The 24,773-nt window shown below is 34.3% G+C and overlaps 1 protein-coding gene and 1 non-coding gene across 3 annotated transcripts in view; one reads left to right on the top strand and one right to left on the bottom strand.

The window, feature by feature from the left end:
- ADGRL4 (adhesion G protein-coupled receptor L4) overlaps nucleotides 1–24,773 on the top strand; it is a 119,315-nt gene that overhangs the window by 66,284 nt on the left and 28,258 nt on the right. For both annotated transcript variants that reach the window (XM_030866033.3, XM_030866034.3), the window contains 10 exons: nucleotides 6,375–6,521; nucleotides 6,988–7,058; nucleotides 8,004–8,183; nucleotides 8,290–8,473; nucleotides 9,908–10,024; nucleotides 13,651–13,856; nucleotides 19,417–19,590; nucleotides 20,803–21,006; nucleotides 23,065–23,285; nucleotides 23,415–23,481. In XM_030866033.3, coding sequence (XP_030721893.2) covers nucleotides 6,375–6,521; nucleotides 6,988–7,058; nucleotides 8,004–8,183; nucleotides 8,290–8,473; nucleotides 9,908–10,024; nucleotides 13,651–13,856; nucleotides 19,417–19,590; nucleotides 20,803–21,006; nucleotides 23,065–23,285; nucleotides 23,415–23,481 — 1,571 coding nt within the window. The remainder of the gene's footprint in view (nucleotides 1–6,374; nucleotides 6,522–6,987; nucleotides 7,059–8,003; nucleotides 8,184–8,289; nucleotides 8,474–9,907; nucleotides 10,025–13,650; nucleotides 13,857–19,416; nucleotides 19,591–20,802; nucleotides 21,007–23,064; nucleotides 23,286–23,414; nucleotides 23,482–24,773) is intronic.
- LOC115858392 (U6 spliceosomal RNA) lies at nucleotides 7,164–7,271 on the bottom strand. Its single transcript, XR_004041627.1, has one exon. It is a non-coding gene; the product is annotated as a U6 spliceosomal RNA (small nuclear RNA).

Raw genomic sequence — 24,773 nt, forward strand, 5'->3', positions numbered from 1 at the left:
CACAGAAAGATAGACAAGATGAAAAGGCAGAGGGCTATATACCAGTTGAAGGAACACGATAAAACCCCAGAAAAACAACTAAATGAAGTGAAGATAGGCAACCGTCCAGAAAAAGAATTCAGAATGATAGTGAAGATGATCCAGGACCTTAGAAAAAGAATGGAGGCAAATATCGAGAAGATGCAAGAAATGTTTAACAAAGACGTAGAAGAATTAAAGAACAAACAAACAGAGATAAACAATACAATAACTGAAATGAAAACTACACTAGGAGGAATCAATAGCAGAATAACTGAGGCAGAAGAACGGATAAGTGACTTGGAAGACAGAATGGTGGAATTCACTGCTGTGGAACAGAATAAAGAAAAAAGAATGAAAAGAAATGAAGACAGCCTAAGAGACCTCTAGGACAACGTTAAATGCAGCAACATTCGCATTATAGAGGTCCCAGAAGGAGAAGAGAGAGAGAAAGGACCAGAGAAAATATTTGATGAGATTATAGTTGAAAACTTCCCTAACATGAGAAAGGAAATGGCCACACAAGTCCAGGAAGCGCAGCAAGTCCCATACAGGATAAACCCAAGGAGAAACACACCGAGACACATAGTAATCAAATTGGCAAAAATGAAAAGCAAAGAAAAATTATTGAAAGCAGCAAGGGAAAAAATGACAAATAACATACAAGGGAACTCCCATAAGGTTAACAGCTGATTTCTCAGCAGAAACTCTACAAGCCAGAAGGGAGTGGCATGATATACTTAAAGTGATGAAAGGGAAGAACCTACAACCAAGATTACTCTACCCTGAAAAGAACTCATTCAGATTCGATGGAGAAATCAAAGCTTTACAGACAAGCAAAAACTAAGAGAATTCAGCACCACCAAACCAGCTCTACAACAAATGCTAAGCGAAATTCTCTAAGTGGGAAACACAAGAGAAGAAAAGGACCGACAAAAACAAACGCAAAACAATTAAGAAAATGGTCATAGGAACATACATGTCGATAATTACCTTAAACATGAATAGATTAAATGCTCCAATCAAAAGACACAGGCTTGCTGAATGGATACAGAAACAAGACCCATATATATGCTGTCTACAAGAGACCCACTTCAGACCTAGGGACACATACAGACTGAAAGTGAGGGGATGGAAAAAGATATTCCGTGCAAATGGAAATCAAAAGAAAGCTGGAGTAGCTATACGCATATCAGATAAAATAGACTTAAAATAAAGAATGTTACAAGAGACAAGGAAGGACACTACATAATGATCAAGGGATCAATCCAAGAAGAAGATATAACAATTATAAATATATATGCACCCAACATAGGAGCACCTCAATACATAAGGCAAGTGCTAACAGCTCTAAAAGAGGAAATCGACAGTAACACAATAATAGTGGGGGACTTTAACACCTCACTTACACCAATGGACAGATCATCCAAAATGAAAATAAATAAGGAAACAAAGCTTTAAGTGACACAATAGACCAGGTAGATTTAATTGATATTTATAGGACATTCCATCCAAAAAACAGCAGATTACACTTTCTTCTCAAGTGCGCACAGAACATTCTCCAGGATAGATCACATCTTGGGTCACAAATCAAGCCTCAGTAAATTTAAGAAAATTGAAATCATATCAAGCATCTTTTCTGACCACAACATTATGAGATTAGAAATCAATTACAGGGAAAAAAATGTGAAAAACACAAACACGTGGAGGCTAAACAATACGTTACTAAATAACCAAGAGATCACTGAAGAAATCAAAAAGGAAATCAAAAAATACCTAGAGACAAATGACAATGAAAACACGATGATCCAAAACCTATGGGATGCAGCAAAAGCAGTTCTAAGAGGGAAGTTTATAACTAAGCCTACCTCAAGATACAAGAAAAATCTCAAGTAAACAATCTAACCTTACACCTAAAGGAACTAGAGAAAGAAGAAAACAAAAACCCAAAGTTAGCAGAAGGAAAGAAATCATAATGATCAGAACAGAAATAAATGAAATAGAAACAAAGAAAACAATAGCAAAGATCAATAAAACTAAAAGCTGGTTCTTTGAGAAGATAAACAAAATTGATAAACCATTAGCCAGACTCATCAGTAAAAAGAGGGAGAGGACTCAATAAAATTAGAAATGAAAAAGAAGTCACAACAGACACCACAGAAATACATAGCATCCTAAGAGACTACTACAAGCAACTCTATGACAACAAAATGGACAACGTGGAAGAAATGGACAAATTCTTAGAAAGGTATAAGCTTCCAAGACTGAACGAGGAAGAAACAGAAAATATGAACAAAACATAATGAAAAACTCCAGTACAGGGCAAGAAATGACCCTAGCAAAATTCTATATCTTTAGTCTATATTCAAATACTATTTTCCATGGATGAGGTAATTTCATTGCAGAAGGCTTTGAGTGAGATTTAGCATCCTGCCTATTTTCCTTCTCCTTGGAATCAGAGTAAAACAGAACGTCTGGTGCCCAGCTCCCAAGAGACCTTGTTCTAGACTCACATTTCACAAGTAGGGAAACTGAGGCATCCAGTGGTAAAGTGACTCTCCCAAAACCAAATGAGTAGAACCCAAGAACTTCTTCACGTTTTCTGTGTGCTTAAGAGCAGTGTTCACTACTTGTAATTTTTTATGTCCTATTGCCTTAGGTACCCTGATAAATACAGATTTTTTTTCTGGCTTTGAATAATATTAACATTCAATTTTGTTTTTGCAAATTGCTTCCACTACATTGTATCTTTTCTTTTCAGTGTATCAGTTAAACAACATTAGAAAATTCAGTTATTGGTGAAAATTATAAAAATTATAAAAATCAAAACAATCATATGATCATGTTTTGAAAGAAGATTATGATAAAATACTGCTGTGTTGGCTCATTGTAGACATGAAAAACAAGCATAACCTTATTAATGAAAAAGTAGCTAATGAATTTTTTGACATGCAAAACAAGGAAATGTGTGTTATGATGTACTTATATTTAGCGAAATCGAGTTATTAGTGTTGAGTGTTAGGTTGGTAGTGGAAAAAGTGGATCAGTTATTAAATATAGTTTGTCAGTTGTAGCCTGACTGAAATAATTATACAGCAGCAATTTAGCTTTCATGAAAATGGGGGAAGGGGTTCTTTTTCTCTTTTACAGCTCTAGGAGTACCAAAACATGGCAATTTAATGAGACACTCATTATCAATGTGTTTTCTCCAAATCTACATACTCACAGGGCTCCTGCTATTAAGAAAACACACAATATGAGTAGAATCACTGGACCTGATTCCCAATTACAATATCAGGTACCTACTATATCTTAGGCATCCCTCCAAACACCTTTACATACATTTCCTCATTGGTTATGAAAAAGAACTCTTCTGAGTTAAGAGTATTTTTATAATACTACCCAAGGTCACAGAGCTAATGAGTATTAGAATCAAGATTTGAATTAAGGTCTTCTACAGGGCCTTTGCCTGTAGGAAGGAGGATACATAGTGGTTTTATTAGATTTAATTAGGCCCTACAAGAAATTGCAAGAGATGTTAGTATGGATCTCAATGTAAAATGGCGGTCACATTCATTTTGGCTAAGCCAGTTTCATCCCTTTTGGGCCTGGGATACTCTTTCAGTATTTTATGAATCTCTTTATATTACTAGGTAGCAAGGAGGCATAGAGTGATATGCTAAGGATAGTGGAAGCTCTTTGACTACCCTGACACACAGCCAGTTGTGGTGGTCACACACACTGTACCTGTTACTAGGTTAAACTCAGTAAGTTCTAATACTGAGGCCAAAATTGAGAAGGATATCAAATTCAGCAAACCTCATGTCTACATTTTAGTAAAAAGTTAGAGAAACAATAATGTAAACAAGGAAAGTATAAACAATTTAGAAAACATGTCTTTCATTAAGGATGATTGAGGTTTGAAAAACATTACTTTGGTAGGGTGATTGATATTCTTTTAGAATATTTGGAGTCAGAATATAAAAATTTGCATAATCTTAATCTCAAATGTTTATTTCCCAGAGTATGACCTCATTATTTTTACAGATTAACATTCTGTCACTTGGTGAATTCAGAAGCTGAAATACCCTAGTTGGTCCAAAGCTGATGTGCTGGAATAGGAGACAGCTGAGCGGGTGCTGGGAGGGCTGGAACCAGAGGAGAGACCCCAACATAATGACCTCAGGGTATGGAGGATGCACAGGGGAAAGCTGAAACCGTCAAGAACACCAAGACTGTGTACATCTGTGTCCAAAGTGCACGAGGGAGGATGCAAATGGAGTTTGTAAAGCTAAGATCAGTATGTTGCTGAGAGATTGGGCTTAGGACAAAGTTCCCAAGAAAAGTTGTGCTTTTGAAATTGGGAGAAATCAACGCTTCATTTTCAGTTAGCCATAGAAGGTATCCGAAAATATGAAGTGGGTGTATTCAGAGAACACAGCTTTCTTTCCCATGAAATAAGTTTTTCTATTTATGATACTTCATGGATCTCTTCACACCTTCACTGGGGTATCATCCACATTTGGGTACTGCACAAATGACTTCTTCAACGCTGCTCCACAAAAGACTAGTCTTTTGCTTTCTCATATTTTTTTCTCACTTCATTGATCTCATGAAAAATAATAATTCTAGTCTGCCCTCCCACCTGACTTCTTTACTTCAGCCCAACCTGGAATGATTTTGCTAATGATTCTCCAGATCCCAAGAGCCAACCTGCTATCACCTCCTCCTTTATTTCTGTCCTTTTTTGGTGTGGAGTGGCAGTTTATGAACACATATATATATAGAAATTCAAGGAAGAGGGTGAGGGTGCTAGGGCAGCATTTGTTTATTTAAAAGTAGAGAACTTGGACTTCTAGGCAGTACAGATCATGACTATGAAGACTTGGCAGAAGAACAAGGGGTTTTCTACCTCTTTTTCAGGGAGTTAATAGTCTTTCTAAGTCCAGTACCTTCACCTTCTTAGCTAATGGAAATTTCTTCAAGAACTGGCAGGAGACTTGCTGTCAGTTCCAGTTTCTGGTGGTGTGAGGTTTAGTGTTTTTTTTTGTGCCATTATTGCATTTTTAAAATGAGAAATGAGGATCAGCTACATTTCAGATAGCTTGCTAGATGACATTTTAATTGGACTTTGATTACTCCCCCTTATTATGGCAAACAGGATTGTGCCACTCTATGAGTCTTTAAAAAATCAAATTGTATATGCAAGATTACAGATTAATGCATTAATCTAACATAGAGAAGCTCTAAGATGTCAGGGCTAGGCTAGGAGCACAAAAATCTTTACATTAGTTTAAGGTAATGATCTGGACTCTTCAGTTCCTTGGAATCATTCCCTATTGGAATGCCTCTGCCTACTGGCAGAGTATTTATTCTGTATTTATAACTTAAGACATATTTCACTATTCATTATAGTATGTAAAATTTTAAATTAAGAATACAAATTATGTGAGTTTATAACTTACCATTTTTATTGTAGCTTTGATATATAGCTACTGAAAATCTAAGACTTAATTCTGTACAGTTTGTTACTTTACCTTTGACGACCATGTATTAAGAATCATAGTAAAATATAACCTGAACAAAAGTAATAAGTTCTGGTAAAATTTTAAGGGAGTTGAATCATACATTCTGCTACATCTTAATTTTTAGGTTTACTTATATGGAAAAATGAGGCTTTGGAAAGAAAATGGGCTACTCCTTTTTGCCCTGCAGATTACTCTAAACTGAGTTGTTACAATTAGTTTAATTTAATACTAGAAAACAAAGAATTCTAAATGTATTTTTAAAATTAGATCTTTAATTAGGAATAAATATTACATCATCAATGATTGAAATTACTCTAATGACTTTGTTGATGAATCAAGCTATTTAGAAAACAATTCAAGCGTTGGTCTATGAATAACATTTTCAATATATTGTCAAAATGAATTGACCAAATCAAAGTTAAAAATATATATGCAGGGCTTCCCTGGTGGCGCAGTGGTTGAGAGTCCGCCTGCTGATGCAGGGGACACGGGTTCGTGCCCCGGTCTGGGAAGATACCACATGCCGGGGAGCGGCTGGGCCCGTGAGCCATGACCGCTGAGCCTGCGTGTCCGGAGCCTGTGCTCCGCAACGGGAAGGTCACAACAGTGAGAGGCCTGCGTACCACAAAAAAAAAAAAAAAAATATATATATATATATATATATATATATGCAGCTAAGTTTGCTCTGTCATTTTCCAAATGATGAAATTTTTCTTGCTATCTTGTAAAACTCGATATGAAATCACTAACTGTATGTAATACTATTATCAACAAGGTAGCAACTATATGAGCACTAAATTAAAATTTTAATTTTTCAAATATTCCCAGATATAGATGAATGCAATGAATCATTTGCCTGTGGAGATCATGCAATGTGTGAAAATGTGGTTGGTGGATATTACTGCTCCTGCAAGGAAGGTTATACATCCACAGGAAACTCACAGTTCACACCTAATGATGGCACTTATTGCCAAGGTAAATTATATTATTATATTTTATGTATTATCAAAGCACCATATAAAATATGTACTACATGCTTGTGAAGTATCAAAGAGCTACATCTTCCAAGAAATGTGCTAGTATTCCTTTATCTATAAAATGGAATAAGAAAAGTTACAGTTTTATTTAATGGAAGATGTAGACCACATGTTTTATGTAATTACCATACCCTGTTTCCTTAGGGTAACTACAATATTCTATTTTCCATAAAATATTGCATTTTAATGAATAAAAATAAATGAATTTTTATTATGAATAAAATTTTAAAATAATGAATAATGAAAAAAATTTAAATAAATGAATTTTCATGAATAAAATAAAAATGAAACTCAAATGATAGGAATGTTTTTAATGTCTAAATAAGTGAGCAAAATCACTGGAATCAATATTATCTTAGGAAAAATATTTTTTAAGACTTAATATATAATCTTTTTTTCTACAGAAATTGTGAATCCAGACTGCCATTTAGATAATATCTGTATTGCGGCGAATATTAATAAAACTTTAACAAAAGTGAGTAAAGGTATTGAATTAAAAATACGTTCTATTTTGACATTTTGGTTTCAGTTTAATTCTTTCCAAAGTCACTTCTTTTATTTTTTTTCTTTTATTTTTTTATAAAATATGGAACACTTCACGAATTTGCGTGTCATCCTTGCGCAGGGGCCATGCTAATCTTCTCTGTATCGTTCCAATTTTTAGTATATGTGCTGCCGAAGTGAGCACTCCAAAGTCACTTTTTTAAAAAGAGTAACAAGCAGTTGGTCTTCATGTAGAGTTGAAACTGTTTACATATAGAGATCTAAGTACTTGATAGGATTAATTTGAAAATCCCCAAAGTACTGAAGAAGACTTACATATTTAATTTAAGTTACTTTTTCACTATTCGGTAGACTGGAAAGTTATTTTCAACATGTAAAGAAATTGGATGGATAAAATAGTAAAAACACACTTTGACCCCAGGCCATTTTCAAATTCTAAGGAGACATAGCTGAATGCAACTAGATTTTGTACACCAAAATAAATACTATTTTAAAGAGTAAACAAAGTAGGACATTCATAAAATTACTGTCCTGAGATTAGAAGTGTGAGTCTCACATGACTCATTAACAATGAGGTAAAAGCAAATTGCCATTTTATCATGTAAAAAAATTTCTCTGGTTAATTAAAATCTAATTCAAATTAGTTATAATTTATTTTAATTAACTTTAAAATGATAAATTCAAACATGTATTGCCTTTCTGAAGTAAATTCTATGCCTTTTAAGCTATTTGCTAATCCTTTGTAAATAATTTCAGGTTTCATTGCTTTGTATTATGGTTTAGGTGTAATCTGATAACTTATTAATGTATAAGAGAAAAAAAAACTCAGACCATATTTATCATGCAACATTTATTCTTGAAAAGATCTAGTAGTGCTTTAAACTGGTTTCCTTTCTCTGGGCTCATTTTTGTTCAGATTAGGCACATAGAAGAACCTGTGGCTTTGCTACAAGAAGTCTATAGAAATTCTGTGAAAGATCTTTCACCGACGGATATAATTACATATATAGAAATATTAGCTGAATCATCCCCATTACTGGGTTATATGAATAGCACGAATTCAGCCAAGGACACCCTTTCTAATTCAACTCTTACTGTAAGTATGTTGAGCTTTAACTCATAATTGAGGCTTAAAATTTTCCTTACATTTGTGATTAATGTAAAAGTCCAACATTTTTAAAAGATACACTTTTTTTCAACAGGAATTTGTAAAAACTGTGAATAATTTTGTTCAAAAGGATACATTTATAGTTTGGGACAAGTTGTCTACAAACCATAGAAGAACTCATCTTACAAAACTGATACATGCTGTGGAGCAAGCTACCTTAAGGCTATCTCAGAACTTTCAAAAGACCACTCAGTTTGATACTAATTCAAGTGATATAGGTAAGAAGCCAAGGTCAATTTCAAAGCAATCGAGTTTTCCAAACAAGCCACTCTCAAAAGAGAAGAAAAGTCTTTAAAATATTGCTAATTAAACTGGCAGTTGTTTTATCAATGTAGACATGAATGGTGATGCATATCACAAGAATAGTTATGAATGAAGTGTGAATAAAAAGGATGAGTGCCTAAGATTTGCCACCTACTTATAGCCTCCACCTTTTTCTATCTCTGAACTGTTTAGCATTTAAATGCTCAGAGACCATTACTCCCTTGTCATCTCATGACTTGGTAGGATCTGTCTTGACCGATCATAGTACAGACAGATTTTCTGGATGTAGTATATTTCATTTTTTTAAGTTTAATTTTTTTTGAAGTATAACAGACAGAAAAGTGCACATGTCAAATGAATATAACTTGACAAATTTTCACAAAGTGAACATGTCTGTATAAACAGCACCCCAGAAGACCCCTCATCCCCCCGGCAGCCACTCCCTGCCCCATAAAGATTATACCATCCTGACTTCTAAAACCATACCATGAGCATAATTTTTAGTGTCTCTGCAATAGTCTATGGATAAATCATATTTTATGTAACCATTCCCTGTTTTTCTAATGTTGAACGTTGAAGATGTTTATTTTTAACGTTGAAATCCTTTGGGCGTATATCTTTGTCCTGAATGTAGTATATTTAAATTTCTCATTAGGAATCCTTTGCCTTTCGATAATATAAAGTAATTAGCATAGCAAATTGGAATGTTTCCTGCTTTATGAAATCTCATACTTAACACATTAAGAATCTGGATCAAATTGAGGCTGCCTGTAAGTTGTTCTGAGGAAACAAAGTACACTTTCTGCAGTAATCATTGCATATACACCCCTATTATATTTCTGGTTGTTATCCTGCTGTGCACCTATAGACATACAAAAATCATTAACTCATCGAGATTTACCAGTTACTCAAAATTAAGGTAGCAAGCATTGTGACCATATATAGGAGCCTAAATTTCTATGATGTTCCTGCATGAAAAAGGTGAAAATGCACCAGGTAAGGAAATTATTACTCAAGAATTTAAGTCAATCACTCTGTATATAATAAATTATATTGTAGATATCATCCTCTAATACATTGTAATTGCTTGTCTGCTTTAGTAATTATGATTTATAGCTTCTTTGTGTACATACATATTTTCTTTTATTTTATTCAATAAAGTTAGAATTAAGCCATGAATGCTATAGTGAAATCAAACAAATAAACTTGAATCAGATTTTTAAATACAAATTATAATGTCCAAACATCATGTTCAGAATATGTTCATTCTACCTGCCGTAATTAAGAAGTTGAAATATAACAATGATGGATGAAATTGTCTCTAACTAAATAAATACATTGATTAAACTAATTTCAGAGAATTTATTATTTTCATGATTTTGTTTCAGCTCTCAAAGTTTTCTCTTTTGATTCATATCACATGAAGCATATTCATCCCCATATGAATATGGACGGAGATAATATAAAGATATTTCCAAATAGAAAAGCTGCATATCATTCAAATGGTAGGACTTTGACAATCTTATATACAATATTTCAATGTTTTGCAATAAATACCATACATTTGATTGTATCATATGTGCATATAACTTGTGTGGTTTTCTATAGAAAAATATTTTATGTTTATACACAGAATTTCCGTATTTATATTTGAGATTTTCATTATGATAAAAATATCTGGGTAGAATTTTAGCTGATGATACCTAGATCCTTCTTGTCCTCGATCCTCCAACTCTGTAACTGTCTAATAATGTTAAGATCCCAGTGGAAATATACAAAGGAACTGTGATTTTATTCCTCATTTTGCAGCAGTCAGATGCTATAATTTTCATAGAGTTCTTCTAATATTTCGTCTTCAGTAATCCTTCATATTCCTCCTTGTAAGACTGAATTTGGGATTGTATGAGGAAGATGAATAGAGGTAGTGTTCAAAAAGGTAGAAAGTTATTGTTTAAGCATGGATTTCTCTTCCACTCATTTCTTAGTTTTTGTAGACTAAACTCTTCAGCTAAACTAAAGGCAGGATTTCTTAAGAAATGGGACCAGAGAATGCTAGTACTAGCAAGTGACTTTATGGTTATCTAACCTAATGGCCTCATTTTATGGATAATGGAACTAAGGCACAAGAAGCTAACGGGTTTGTCTCTATGTACATCAACAGATAATACAGAACTAAGACTTGAAGAGAAGGAGGTAACAAAGAAATCAGCCCTGACCAGCTTTCCCTTGTCGCCTAACCACAGGCAAACTAGCAGCTGCTATTTTAATTTAAACATTTATCTGCTCTCGTAGTGCAATGCACTTAGAAAAAAAAATCTCTGCTGATAATAGAATTGGTGCTGTTCACATATAGGTCAAATATATTAACTATAAAACATGAATTATAATATTTCCACAAAGCATTGTGGGTGGTCATACGTACAAACGGAAAATATATACAATAACACACATATGTCACTTTTACAGACATCACTTCATTAAAAAATATGTTGTCTTTATTGTTAAAAAGCTTGTTGAACATTCCCTCTCAGAATACCATCTTTTAAAAAAAATTTTTACAGCGCTAATGTGGGAATTTTTTTCTAATCCATTGATATTCTCCTTTCCATTTTTTCTTGTCATTATTTATTCAAAAGTAAGAAACAGATGGCCATGAAGAACAAAAATAACTAAGCCATACTGCCATTGAACCCATGGCTCTTACCCCATTACATCATATTCTAATTAACCAAGCACACACGTAATATTTAGGAGCAAATCCAAAGAATGTGTTAAACTGTTGTATTTTCAAAGACAATTTGAGTAGTATTTGGAAGTTGAGAATAAAGACATTGAAAATACTTATCATAGTGACAGATGATGAAATTGTCATGGAATTAATATCTCGAAGAGATCATGTCTTAGTGTATGGTAGTTTTGTTACATTTCATAATCACGCATGCAAACGCTGACATTTGAAAGGGACAGTAATATCAGCTCTCAAGAAAGCAGAGGGAGAAAATTTATTTTCCTCAAGGTTGAATCTTCAAAATAAGGACAAGTGTAAGAAACTGATCAAACCCACTCAATGATGTCTACATGTGATTATTCATTTATTGACAAACTTCCTTAATAAAAACATTCATTAGTTAAAAGCTGCATAGTATCATTAGGAGGAAAATAAGGGTGGCACAGATGGATTTTTAATCTTTTTTATATACTGAATTTTAGTGCTTATCATTAGTGAATGAACCCCTAGTTTATTGAAAATAGGTACAGACCTGATATGAGAGTTAAAAGCTAGATCAGGCCTAGAATTAGTGAGAAATCATGGGAATTAAAATAGGTTCCAAATGATTTAAAAAGAATGAACAAATACTGGATCAATATTCAGAAAAAGATTAAAAAGGGATTTTGGACCATTCTACGTGGCATGAGTCTCCTTTTACCCAAAGTCAAAAATTGATGTTAAATAAATATTTTCCTTTAGAAAGTATCAGAGTGATAGATTTTTAAATCCATGTTATCTCTTTGGTGCTTCATTTGATTTTGGACCACCCACTACTACAACCTCCGAGAAGTTGCTGTTGCATGAACTGGTTCATCAGCTGGACTAGGTCAAGTTCCCCTAAGAGGTTTCCAGGTTCTGCTTCCATCCCTGGTCTGTCCATAGCAAATGCTGGGCTAGTTGTCATCTGAAGCCATCACAATTTCACTAGCCCAACCATGTTATACTAACATTATTTTTTTGATATAAGTTTTCTGTGCTGGCAGTTTAGGAAAATATGTAATGTATCTGAATTTCAGCAAGGCTCTTAGCAGTATCTTGGGGTGCCTTTTTACACTAAGATAGAAAACGTGAATAGTGACACATTTTTGCAACTTCTAGCTCACATAACTATATCCAAAGAATGTTAGCTATTAGTGTGATATTGTGATGTGGATGGTTCCAGCATTATATCACAGACCTTTGTTTTTGATGACATTATCAACATTTGTATTAATGATTTTGATTAATTTATGCTTTTCAAATTATTTGCTGGTGTCACAAACTTGAGGGAAAATGAATATGATAGAGTTCTTCCTAATTTGTCCAAGTATCTAAAGCAAACATATCTAGTTAATAAGTATAACAATAATCATATTAATATAGCATCTTAAATTTTATAGAAGACTCGTATAATTTCATTTGGTCTCCACCTTATCCTAGTAAATAGCTGGAGGGAATATCACTACCATCATGTTATACATGAGAAAACTCAAGTTTACCCAGGGACACACAAGTAGGAGAAATGACTAAAACCAGAACTTCTAACTCCAAGAGTAAATTCTGAATATAAATTCCTCAATTTACTGTCCGTAATTCTGTACAACAGAGAAGGAATGTGACCTAAGTGACAACAGGAATTTTAAAAGATAATAGTTGTCCATGTTGAGTTGTTCACACACACTTAATATCAGTGATAATGAGCTGCTGATAATGATCTCAAAAACCAAGGCAATTTGAGATCCGTTAAAATAGGTGTGGTGTCCAGGCTAAGGGGAAAATAGGCATGTGATAGTCTATACTGATCAGGTAACATTTCTAGTATCTGGTTATGTGCTGATGTGCTGCATTTGGGGAGTGTCAGGGGTTCAGATAAATGGCTGCCTCGAAAGGCAATAAATTCCCTATGCTGTGTCGGCATAACTATATGTCATGAATTTAAAGAGGAAGCATTTCAGTGGGCATGAGGTTGAACTCAGTGGCATCTCACAACTCTTTCAATTCTAAACTTTCTTAATACTGTAAATCTGTGATAATTTTCTCCCAATATCTTTCTAATTCATATATTCGCCCAGCAAAGTAGTAAGTCAAAATTTTATTTTTCAAGTGAATATACTTTACTCCTTGGTTCTTAGTCAGCACTTGGATGTAAATTTGTCTAGGACTATTTTTCTCCTAAATATAGTCTGTGCCAAGGGAATGCTACAGTCCACAATCAGTTTCAGAGTCACAGAGGTCAGAGAATATGTCTTAATATGGTTGGATGATGTAAGCATAGATATATTATGACCCACATTTCAGTATCTGGGAATTTGTATGACTCCCTTTGGTCAATTTTTATGTTTATTTTAAGAATTTCACTGAATACACTTATTTGATTGACAGGCAGTGTTGCAGTTGCATTTTTATATTATAAGAGTATTGGTCCTCTATTTTCATCATCTGACAACATCTTATTGGAACCTCAAAGTTATGATAAAGCTGAAGAGGAGGGAAGAGTCATCTCTTCAGTAATTTCAGTCTCAATTAGCTCAAACCCACTCACATTGTATGAACTTGAAAAAATAACATTTACATTAAATCACATAAAGGTAAGTTGTGTTTCTGTTGACTATGGATTATAATTGTGAAGCATTCAGAGAAATGAACATGTTTTTGTAGTGTCACTTTAATTGTATGTGAGTTCTTGAGTTTAAAAATGCAAATTCAAAATTGAAATAAAAGAGTAAAGTGGTTTCAACTAATTTTTCTATAAAATATTTTTGTACTTTCAGTGCTCTTTAAATTTTATAATAAATACCAAAGAATTTTATGTATTTGATTATCTGAAATTAAGCTACATTTTAGTTTTATTTTTAAGTACATTGTTCATTTTGGAAGTCTCCAGCCCTTCGAGGAAGAAGTTATAAAAAAGTATTAAAGAGATAAATGTTACTTGTATAATGAGGGAGGTGTTTGGTTAATTGTCATATAAAATAATACTTGCAGGGATTTGGGTGCTGATTAAAATAAAATCATAGAGAAGTTCATAATATTTCATAAAGAAATTATCTGAGAACACTTTACTCTTTTATTGTTATTCTAAATCTTTTTTCAAACCCATGTATAATTAAAACTATACAATAAAAAAAATGATTAGAAATAACTAAGTATTTAGGGTTTCTATAGACCTAAAAGTGAAGGGGAAACTCAAAATCATATTGTTTGCTGCATTTTTACAGTTAATGGTTTATTGGGCTTTCAATTGAATTTCAATCTTAGTACATAATTAAAGTGCCTCAGAAACTCTATTTGGAGAACCTTGAAGCTGGGCAATTGTATTTGCATGTTTATGGAAAACAGGGGATTAAAAGAACATATAGTCAGCCCTCCGTATCCACAGGTTCCACATCCATGAATTCAACCAAACACAAATGGAAAATATTCAAGGGAAAAAATTCCAGAAAGTTCCAAAAAGCAAAACTTGAATTTACTGCAGCCCGTCAACTATTTACATAGCATTTACATTGTATTGAGTTTTATAAGTAATCTAGAGATGATTTAAAGTATACAAAAGGATGTGCATAGGTTATATGCAAATACTCCATTTTACAAAAGTAACTTGAGTATCCGTGGATTTTGGAATGCGCAGGGGTTCTGGAATCAATCCTCTGTGAATATCGAGGGGCCACTCTATATGCTTCCATACAGTACAAATGTGTCACTGTAAAGACAGACATCTGATGTAGAGAGAAACAAAATGTATAGAAATTGCAAGTAAATAGTAGGTCAAACCTAGACAATGGTGGGCATTCTGTTGAGGGAAAAAGAAGGTGTGAAATGTTTTAAGAATGGAAACTAAATTTAGATATTTTCAGGTGCTAAATGCAAATGACCTTTTGATACTAGAAAACAAACATTGTTCTTTTACATGGTCTTATGGTTTTTCTACAGTTTTTACCAGTGGAATGTTTTGGCAGCTGAAGAGGTGCCAAGGACAACCCACTTCTCCCATCTCTGTTTGACACAGCAACAAAACAAAACACACATTTACACAAGAGTTCTTCACCATACTTAATGAGAAAACTTGATTGTCCTTAATCTTCTTCTCTGTTCAAATTCTTTTCCCATTCAAAGCAATGACCACTCTGAAATTTCATCTCTTTCCTCTGACAATACATTTACCTAATCAATTGCTTCCCTCTCAGAATAAAATTTGGATACCATTTTATCCTCTAGGAAAATCGAAGTTATTTCATATCTAACACCTTCCACTTCCTGATTCCCTGATAATTGCAACTTCACCAACTAGTATATACTTCATTACTTTAGAGGAATATTAATTATAGTTGTTATAATAATACAGATAATAATAATGATAATAATTATAGCAACCAATACTTTAATAATGCTTATATGGAAACACGCTTTGTTCTAAGTTATTTACTTTAATTTTCACAAGAACCCTATGAGGTAGGTACTGTTATCTCCATTTCACAGATGAGGATACTGAGACTCTGAAAGATTAAATGCCTTGCCCGTGGTCACTCAGTAACAACTGGTAGAACAAAGTTTCATACCCACAGTTTTTCTCCAGAATCCATTCTTCCACAGCTAAGATACTCTCCTGCCTGATGCTATTCTCTGAATCACTCCCCCACCTACCTCCCAAGAAATTAAGCTTTGTCCATTACCTCAACTTTCCTGGATGTCTCCACATTGGTCCCAGTGTCTCAGCTAACAAATAGGCTGAAGTTTCTGGCCTCCTACAAAATGGGAAAGCATTTTCCATTGACCCTCTATCTCCTTCACCCCAAACTTAATAACTCCTCTTATTTTTTTAAGCTTTTAAAAAATAGATATGATCTATTGCCTTCATCTATAGAAAATGTGGATTTAATTTTCTTATACATGTCTTCCCCTGTGATCCACACACTCCCCCAACTATTCATCCTCCCATGCTTCATCAAATTTGGGGTTAAATCAGTTTTCAATGCGTTATACACAGCTGAATCATGAGGCTGAACAATTTTCCTGGTGTTAGTAAATTCCCTTCATTTAGCTTGCTTAGATTTCTATTTATCCATTACTAATTAGTCCCCAAACTTTCTGATAGTACTATAAATCTCCTTATAAAACATTCAAATACATAAGATTATCAGCTAAATTAATGTTCTGGAGACATCCTTGTTAGGCCTCTGTGAACTTGATCCTGTCTGGATGGTCTGTCCTTTGCCTTCTGTATAGCTATCAGCCTGGACATCTCTGTCACCATCATCCTGGGCATGCAACTCTCCTCTCTCCTGTGTCAGATTCAATGTTTCCTTGAACCAACGATTCCTCTTTCTTGGTTTATCTCTATATTTTGGTGGCATATTCTCCAGTGACTCTTGAGAAAGGTGCCCAGAAAGTCAAGTTTTTGAGCTCTTGCATTACCTTTTTAGCTAAGTATATACTATATTTCTATCTTATCCATACACTTAGATAAATTCCATGGTATAGAGTTATAAATTGTGAATAATTTTTTCTTCAGAATTTTCTAGACCTTGCTCATTTTTTTCTAGCTTTCCAGGTTAACCTGGGGAAGTTGCATGCAATTAATATTTTACTTAAAATTTGCATTCTTTTGCAAGTGATCTGTCTCTTTCTCTCAAACTTTTGAGATCTTATCTTTATTCTCAGGATTCAATCAAAGATGAACCTTGGTGTGGATCTTTATTAATTGTACTAGGCATTTATGTGAGTCTGTTCAGTCTGAAAATGTATGGTCTTCAGTTTTAGGGAATTTTCTATTATTATTTCTTTGCTAATTTCTTTCTCTCCAGTATCTCTTGTCTCTTCTCTTGTTATTCTTATGTAAATATTGGACTCTCCAGCTGAGCCTCTAAGGTCTTTTTTTTTTTTTTCATTTTAAGTTTTCCTTTACATTTTTTTTTCCTGCTAACATATTTTATTTCTACTTTATACTTAATTATAACAGAGCACCCTTATTTTTTGAACTCTACTTTTGTTTCATAGGTGCAGTATTTCTCTGTGGTAGTATTTATATTTTAAAAAAACCTGTGTTCTACTCCCTACATTATGTTCATGATTTCCTCTGTTTGGCTTGTTGGCTTTTTGTTCTTTGTCTTTCATGGTAGAGTGTGTCCTCGGAGGTCTAGTGGTTCATGGCCATCCATCCATATCTAATAATGAGACATTTGAAAGATGATTGTGTGTTCAGGTGGCTTGTGGCAGTGGTGTGCCTCCCTAGAGAGTTATCATCAGGCTAGTTTCTGGCCATTGCACTGGAAGATCCTGAAGATCACTACCTAAAAGTCATTTCTCTTCGGCCTTTAGTTTCTCAGAAACCTTTTAGTCTCATGTCTAAAGACAGAAGCTCACTGCAAGGATTAGGAGAATAAAAAGACAGTGGTGGGCAATGGTGGGTGCTCAGCATGTAGACAGACCCTCACTTAACCCCTGTTTTTTGAGTGATGCACTCTCAGCTGACTCTAGTTCCTCAATTCTAGAGTCCTTCTGGCTCCTCTAGCTTATCTGTTTGTTTGTTTTTTAACAAGAGTGGGATTGGGTATTTTCCTGGCAGTTTTGGGGCAACTGGATGTAGAGTTTCAATTTTCTTCACATAGCGTGACCTCTTTGAAAAATTTCTTGTCATCTCTCCAGTTTTAGTTCAATCACTGTCTTCCTAGACGTACTCCAGTCAAATTGGCCAGTGCTCCAACTATTGATCTAAGTGTTGGATTTTCTATATAGGCCATTAAAGCAACTGTCTAATTGTATTAAAATCATCTAGGCTTCTGTCATCCTTGAGGGCAGATGCTTTATCTTTTCAACTAAGAATCCGTGGCTCCTAGCACAGTGCCTATATTTGATACTCAACTAATATTTTCTTTAATGAATAGTTGTCTGAAGATTTGCATTTGGTTCTGTTTTACTCCACTTATCAATGATTAGTCTTGCATATATTTTTTGACATCTCTTGGTCTCTCAACACAATACCCACTCACAGGGCTCTTTTGAGGATCAAATTAAACAAAGTAGGTAAGAAAGCACCTAGTTAACTATAAATTGTTATATAATTGTAAACAGTTTTTATTTCTACAAGACACAAGCATAGGTATACAGCATTCTATGAGTAACTTATTAAAACTTACAGTGCATTAAGTATTGTGTTATGATTAGTTAATATTAATATATGATAAGGAGAACTCTACTATTTATTGAACAACCTTCCTGTAGTCTATTTGATCAGCCCCTGTCTATCTCTGACCTTACACTCAGTACCCTTTACCTCATTCATTGCTTGAACTGCACTGGCTTCTAGATGTTTCTGGAAGACCTTCATTGAGTCTCACTTCAGAGGTTTTCCATTTTCTATTCAAACTGTACGGAACCCTCTGTTCCCAAGTCTTTAGGACTCACACTCTCACTTAACTGAAGTATTTGCTTAAATGTCATTTCCTAGGAAAAGCCTCCTCAGATTACTTCTGTTCTCCTTTCCCTAGCTTATTTATTTTGTTTAATAATTTCTTATCTCCTCATTAGAATGTAAGGTCAATAACGGAAACACGGAGCTTCCCTGGTGGCACAGTGGTTGAGAGTCCGCCTGCCGATGCAGGGGACGCGGGTTCGTGCCCCGGTCCGGGAAGATCCCACATGCCGCGGAGCGGCTGGGCCCGTGAGCCATGGCCACTGAGCCTGTGCGTCCGGAGCCTGTGCTCCACAACGGGAGAGGCCACAGCAGTGAGAGGCCCGCGTACCGCAAAAAACAAAAACAAAAAAAAAACGCAAACACTTTTTTTGTTTTGTTCAGTGCTGTATTTTTAGCACCTGGATCAATGACTAATATCTAGTGCACATCCAATAAACATTTACTGAAGATAATGAGATATGTCATGCACCATTCTAAATGACATACATGATCTCAATTGACAATAATTCTCACAAATGCGTGACACAGGATTGATAAAATATAGCATGACTGCAGTATAAACTTCAATTTTTTCACACAACAGTAGCATTCACTTATTAGCATTGATTTTATGCTTTACTTTTTAGGCATGGTTTTAATTATATTGCTATGCAAAATGGTATTTTAAATATAACCAAAACGATGTCGTATGTATAAATTTTTCTCTTTTTCCTGTCAGTAAAATGTCTCTTTTTCAGACCACAGATAAGTATAGGAGTCAATGTGCATTTTGGAACTACTTACCTGACACCATGAATGGCAGCTGGTCTTCGGAGGGCTGTGAGGTGACATACTCAAATGAGACCCACACCTCATGCAGCTGTAACCACCTGACACATTTTGCAATTTTGATGTCTTCTGGTTCTTCTATTGTAAGCCAATTTTCCAATTCATATTTATAAATCTATTTTTTCTTCTTCTTTATGTCATTCAAGAGAATATTTAATTTTTTATGTTTTCTTTGGGTATAAATAGCATATTTAATTTACTGATACAATCTCAACATTACCTTTTTTTAGTCTTTCTTTTCTTACCTGCCTTCTATGACATATCTAGTTTGGATCTTTGGTTATTCTTAGTGTAAGACTTACCTAATCTATAATATCTAGTAGATTGTGTATTAAATATCTATCCATTGACTTAGTTTTTAATGTGGCTTTTAAGGACCTTTTATACATTTTAAAGTATCATGGACTTCAAGGGCTTTTGCCTTTGTATTGAAACTTTATTTTTACTGATGACAAATTCATTAAAAATATTTAATACCTGGTCAATAAGTATTAGCACATTCATAACAAATACCATGTTTTAATAATGTAGAACCCCACAAGATTTTTAAACATGAAAAATCTTTCTAAGGTGAATAGCTTCATATGTATTTTACATCAGTAATATCTTGCTGTTACATTATATAGGTTTTTATTTTATATCCTTGTATTGGAATCTTTAGATTACAGGCTCATTTCCATACAATACTTAAAATCCATCAAATACATATCATGACTAAATAAATCTGCCTAACCCTAATGTCAGTAACAAAGATGATTTTTTTTCTGAATGTTAAATAAACAAAGATGCCTCTTAAAACCATCTGGTTAGAGTGAAACCATCCTTTCCAATTTCAAAGTCTCGCAACTATACTCTTTTGTTATTCTACATATTCAGCATTTCTAATACCTTTGTTTAATGTGTTTAAATGAATTACTGCATAGAAATTACTTGTTCTTACCACTGATAAAGCTGCTTTAATTAACCATTTTCACATTACAATAATGAATTGCCTTTCTAATATCAAGAAACTGATGGTGATAACATTGTTAAACCATGTACTAATATATACTATGCTTAGGGAAAAAAATCACTAATTACAGAACTTTTAAAGTGCTACATGATTTATATCAGATTTTCTGAATGTTGAACATTTTCAAAAGTACAAAATGTTCTCATCTAAATGCACATTTGTATTTTTACATTTTAGAAACAGTTTAATGTTTCACCAAAAAGGGAAGTTCATTATATGTTGTAGTTCCTTTGACGAGCTACTGAGTTATTCTTTTAACAGTTGTATTATTATTTTCCCTTAGGGTATTAAAGATTATAATATTCTTACAAGGATCACTCAACTAGGAATAATTATTTCACTGATTTGCCTTGCCATATGCATTTTTACGTTCTGGTTCTTCAGTGAAATTCAAAGCACCAGGACAACAATTCACAAAAATCTCTGCTGTAGCCTATTCCTTGCTGAACTTGTTTTTCTTGTTGGGATCAATACAAATACTAATAAGGTATGTAGATCTCCCTTACTCTCTATTTTTATTTTCTAAATTTTTACTTTCCTAAATGTATATGTCATAGAAACATGAATTGGAATTAAGGGCTTAATGGGGCAAATACACGATATACTTTGTTCTTAAGGTGTTTCTAAGTTTGAGAATGCTAATATATCTGAACAACTTGCTTAGTAATTCCATTAACCACAGTGGCCCTCATTATGATGAACTGCAAAAACTTGTCAACAAACTGAAGAAATAACCTTATTTTGTCTTTTTGTTTTGTTTTGGTTTGTTTTTCCATGGGCGTTAAACAAAAAGAGGGGAGAGAGAGGGGAAAGAGAGAGAGTTGGAAAAAATGTTTATCTCAAGACAGGGACGGAACACAAAAGTGGCTAAGGTTCATAGGTTGAAATATGATGAATTAGCTCAACCTAGTAAATGCACTTTTCTAACCATTTTCCACTATTATTGATTTAGAGCCTTATCAAATAGTTCCCCTCTTGAGCTAGTCTGGGTCATGCTCGAAGCAGACACTAAAGTGGGATAAAACAATATAAATTTATTAAGCGAAATGGCTGTGAGAGAAAACGGGAAGAGAGAGACTCGGAGAGCCATCAGATCAAGATGCAGGCCTGAGCCTGAGTGAAGGAAGGAAAGGTGAAAGGATGAGTGAGTAGAAGCGCTTTACACAGCAGTGCAGTTCTAAGGAAAGCCCAGTTTGCCTGTCAAGGAGTCCTTTGAGAAGACCCTCAGCCAAAGTCACCTGGCAGGTCTCTCAAGAACAGGAATGTCTTGCTGTGCTCAGTCAATGGCTGTCAGCAGCCATCAGGGAACGTGAGCACATCAGTGGCTTTCCTGTATAGCAGCTGCAGCCTGCCCTGCCGCTGGAGACCAGAGAAGTGCATCAACATGGCCACAACACATTAAATTGCCTCCATATTTCCATTCTTACTAGTCATCTTTCAAGTACTGAGACTAACCATCAGTTATCAAGGTTTTCTTCTGAAGTAGATGCCACAAAGCACCTATTTTAAATAGCCTACAGAAGACTGTAAACTCCGTATGTTTTTGTTTGTTTGTTTGTTTTGCAGTGGTATTTATAACACGTGTCAATTCTGTGTACCTCCCACTATCCTCCAAAGCCCAATTCCTCCTTCAGCTTCACCCCACCATCATCCTCACCACAAAACTATTCGTTACAGTGTTTATTTTCAATTCTATTTCACCTATCAAATTCTTCCCATTTTAAAGCCGTATTTCAAATCTCACTTCCTCACTGCAGTGGTTCCCAAATTTTAATCACCATCCCCAACCTTATATAGTACTCTCGAATATATTTTAGTAGGTAATCTCATTATGTTTCAATTATACTCTATTTTATTAAGTGCAGTAAGTATGTAAATGTTGTGTTATCCCACCAGTAATAGATTGTGTTAGTTCTGTTACTACAGAAGTGTATAACTATTACATTTTGTTATTTCTTATAAGTCTAACTCTAGTTCTAAGTGTGAAGTCAATACTAATAAATAATATTTAACTGAAATCCATCTCAAATTTACCTGATAATCAAGTGATCATATAATGGATATTTTTGTAAAATATATCATCATTTGTCTGTTTTGTAACTTCAGTGCCTTCTCTTAATTATTTATAATGTTTTGTTTAACATAGTATTAGCAGTAATTTTCATTCTTTGAGCATGATTAAGATAAAGGAAAGTAAAGGCAGCTCCAAAACAGAAATCAACTCAAATCATAACAGTTACTGTGAGATAATCATGTGACTAATCCACAATTTATCACATAATATAAGTGTATAAAAAGTATAAATCTCTGGACGAGAACAGCAACTTAGTTCTATTACAGGACTGGTGAATGTTTCACATTGATGAAGCACAGTTCTTTTAAATCAGTCGGAAATGGTACAATTTAAAAAACTGACACTTGACAAGGATATTTTAATGTGACCAAGCATTATAGAAAATGGCATAATTTATGGAGAAAGTCAAGATTTTATGTTGCAATAATGTTAAAGTACACATTGCTTATGGTTTCTTTCTTTGCTTTCTAGCTCTTCTGTTCCATCATTGCCGGGCTGCTGCATTACTTCTTTTTAGCTGCCTTTGCATGGATGTGCATTGAAGGCATCCACCTCTATCTCATTGTTGTAGGAGTCATCTACAACAAGGGATTTTTGCACAAGAATTTTTATATCTTTGGCTATCTCAGCCCAGCTGTGGTAGTTGGATTTTCAGCATCATTAGGATATAGGTATTATGGCACCACCAAAGTGTAAGTTAAGATGATCTCGTAAATATTTGGAATGCAATTCTGAATAAGCTTTGTATATCATTGAAAATTTTGCTTTGTTGAAGTACGTACAAGCATATATGTAGATTTTATCTCTTATTTACTTTTCAGATGTTGGCTTAGCACAGAAAACAACTTTATTTGGAGTTTTATAGGACCAGCATGTCTAATCATCCTTGTAAGTATACATAAAATTGCGGCTAGAATTCAAAAAAAGTTACAGTTTAAAGGTGCTTAAAATTCTCAACAATCAGGCATTACTTTGAGGGGAAAAATAATTTTGAGCACTTTACAATAAATCATTTATTAATACTGGACATATATTGCATCACTATTGAGAAAAAATATACATTTTAAACTCAAAGCTATTATAATTAATTTGCCCCTCTTGGGAGGCTGTATTTTTGCATTACATGTAGAAAAAGAATTTTTCACTTATCAGTAGTATCTCAGCATACTTCAATACTGAGAGTGTGCCAACCAGCTGATAATGTGGCATTTCAGATGTTTATGTTATTTAATCTTTTATCAATGATCAGTGATCTTTGAAGATTAGACTGTCATCTTTATAGTTTTATCATCCTTATGTACCCTGTCATCACGAAAGTGATTTTAAACTAAATTGCGACATCAGAGACAAGAACCCACTATTCCCCATGAGCAGGCAAGTCATGTATTGATAGCCCTATTTCAGCTGGGAAGAGGGCCTTTTAATTCTTATTGGAAGTGGTTTCAAACCTACAAATTTGGCAGGTGTTATATGTTCCATTCTAAATAAAGACATTTTTATGTGTCTCCAGAGCATTTCTAAGTGCCGTAAGTTTTCAAAGCCTCTCTGAATATAATAGTCTGTCAATGAATCTGGGAGGTCTGACAAGGCTCTACAATAGAATGAATTGTCAATGGAGGAGTTGTGACAGTATTTTGGACAACTTTGTCCCATATGTTTTGACCATCAGCTAGCTATCTTTTTTGAATTTTTTTCTTCTCCCCATGTGTTTTTTTTTGGTTTTCTTTTGGTTTTTTTTGTGGTTCGCGGGCCTCTCACTGTTGTGGCCTCTCCCGTTGCGGAGCACAGGCTCCGGATGCGCAGGCTCAGTGGCCATGGCTCACAGGCCCAGCCGCTCCGCGGCATGTGGGATCCTTCCGGACTGGGGCACGAACCCGTGTCCCCTACATCAGCAGGCGGACTCTCAACCACTGCGCCACCAGGGAAGCCCCTCCCCATGTGTTTTTATGGGTGTGAGGAAGCTGCTAAATGGAGAAAGACTTGAAATGCAAAGCAGAGAATTTTCTTCAAGGTTTACTTTTTAATGGTGTGGGTGAAATAAAGTGCATTCAGTAACTGTATTTCCTAATCATCACAGAAAATTGTTTATAATTCTCACAGTGAATCTAGTAATATAAAAAGAAAACATTGGCAAGATTTCAGCTAAAACAGTTTCAGAGTTAGTTTATTTAGAATTCCAA

This window comes from Globicephala melas, chromosome 1 (assembly GCF_963455315.2).
Source record: "Globicephala melas chromosome 1, mGloMel1.2, whole genome shotgun sequence".
Classification (NCBI taxonomy): Eukaryota; Metazoa; Chordata; class Mammalia; order Artiodactyla; family Delphinidae; genus Globicephala; species Globicephala melas.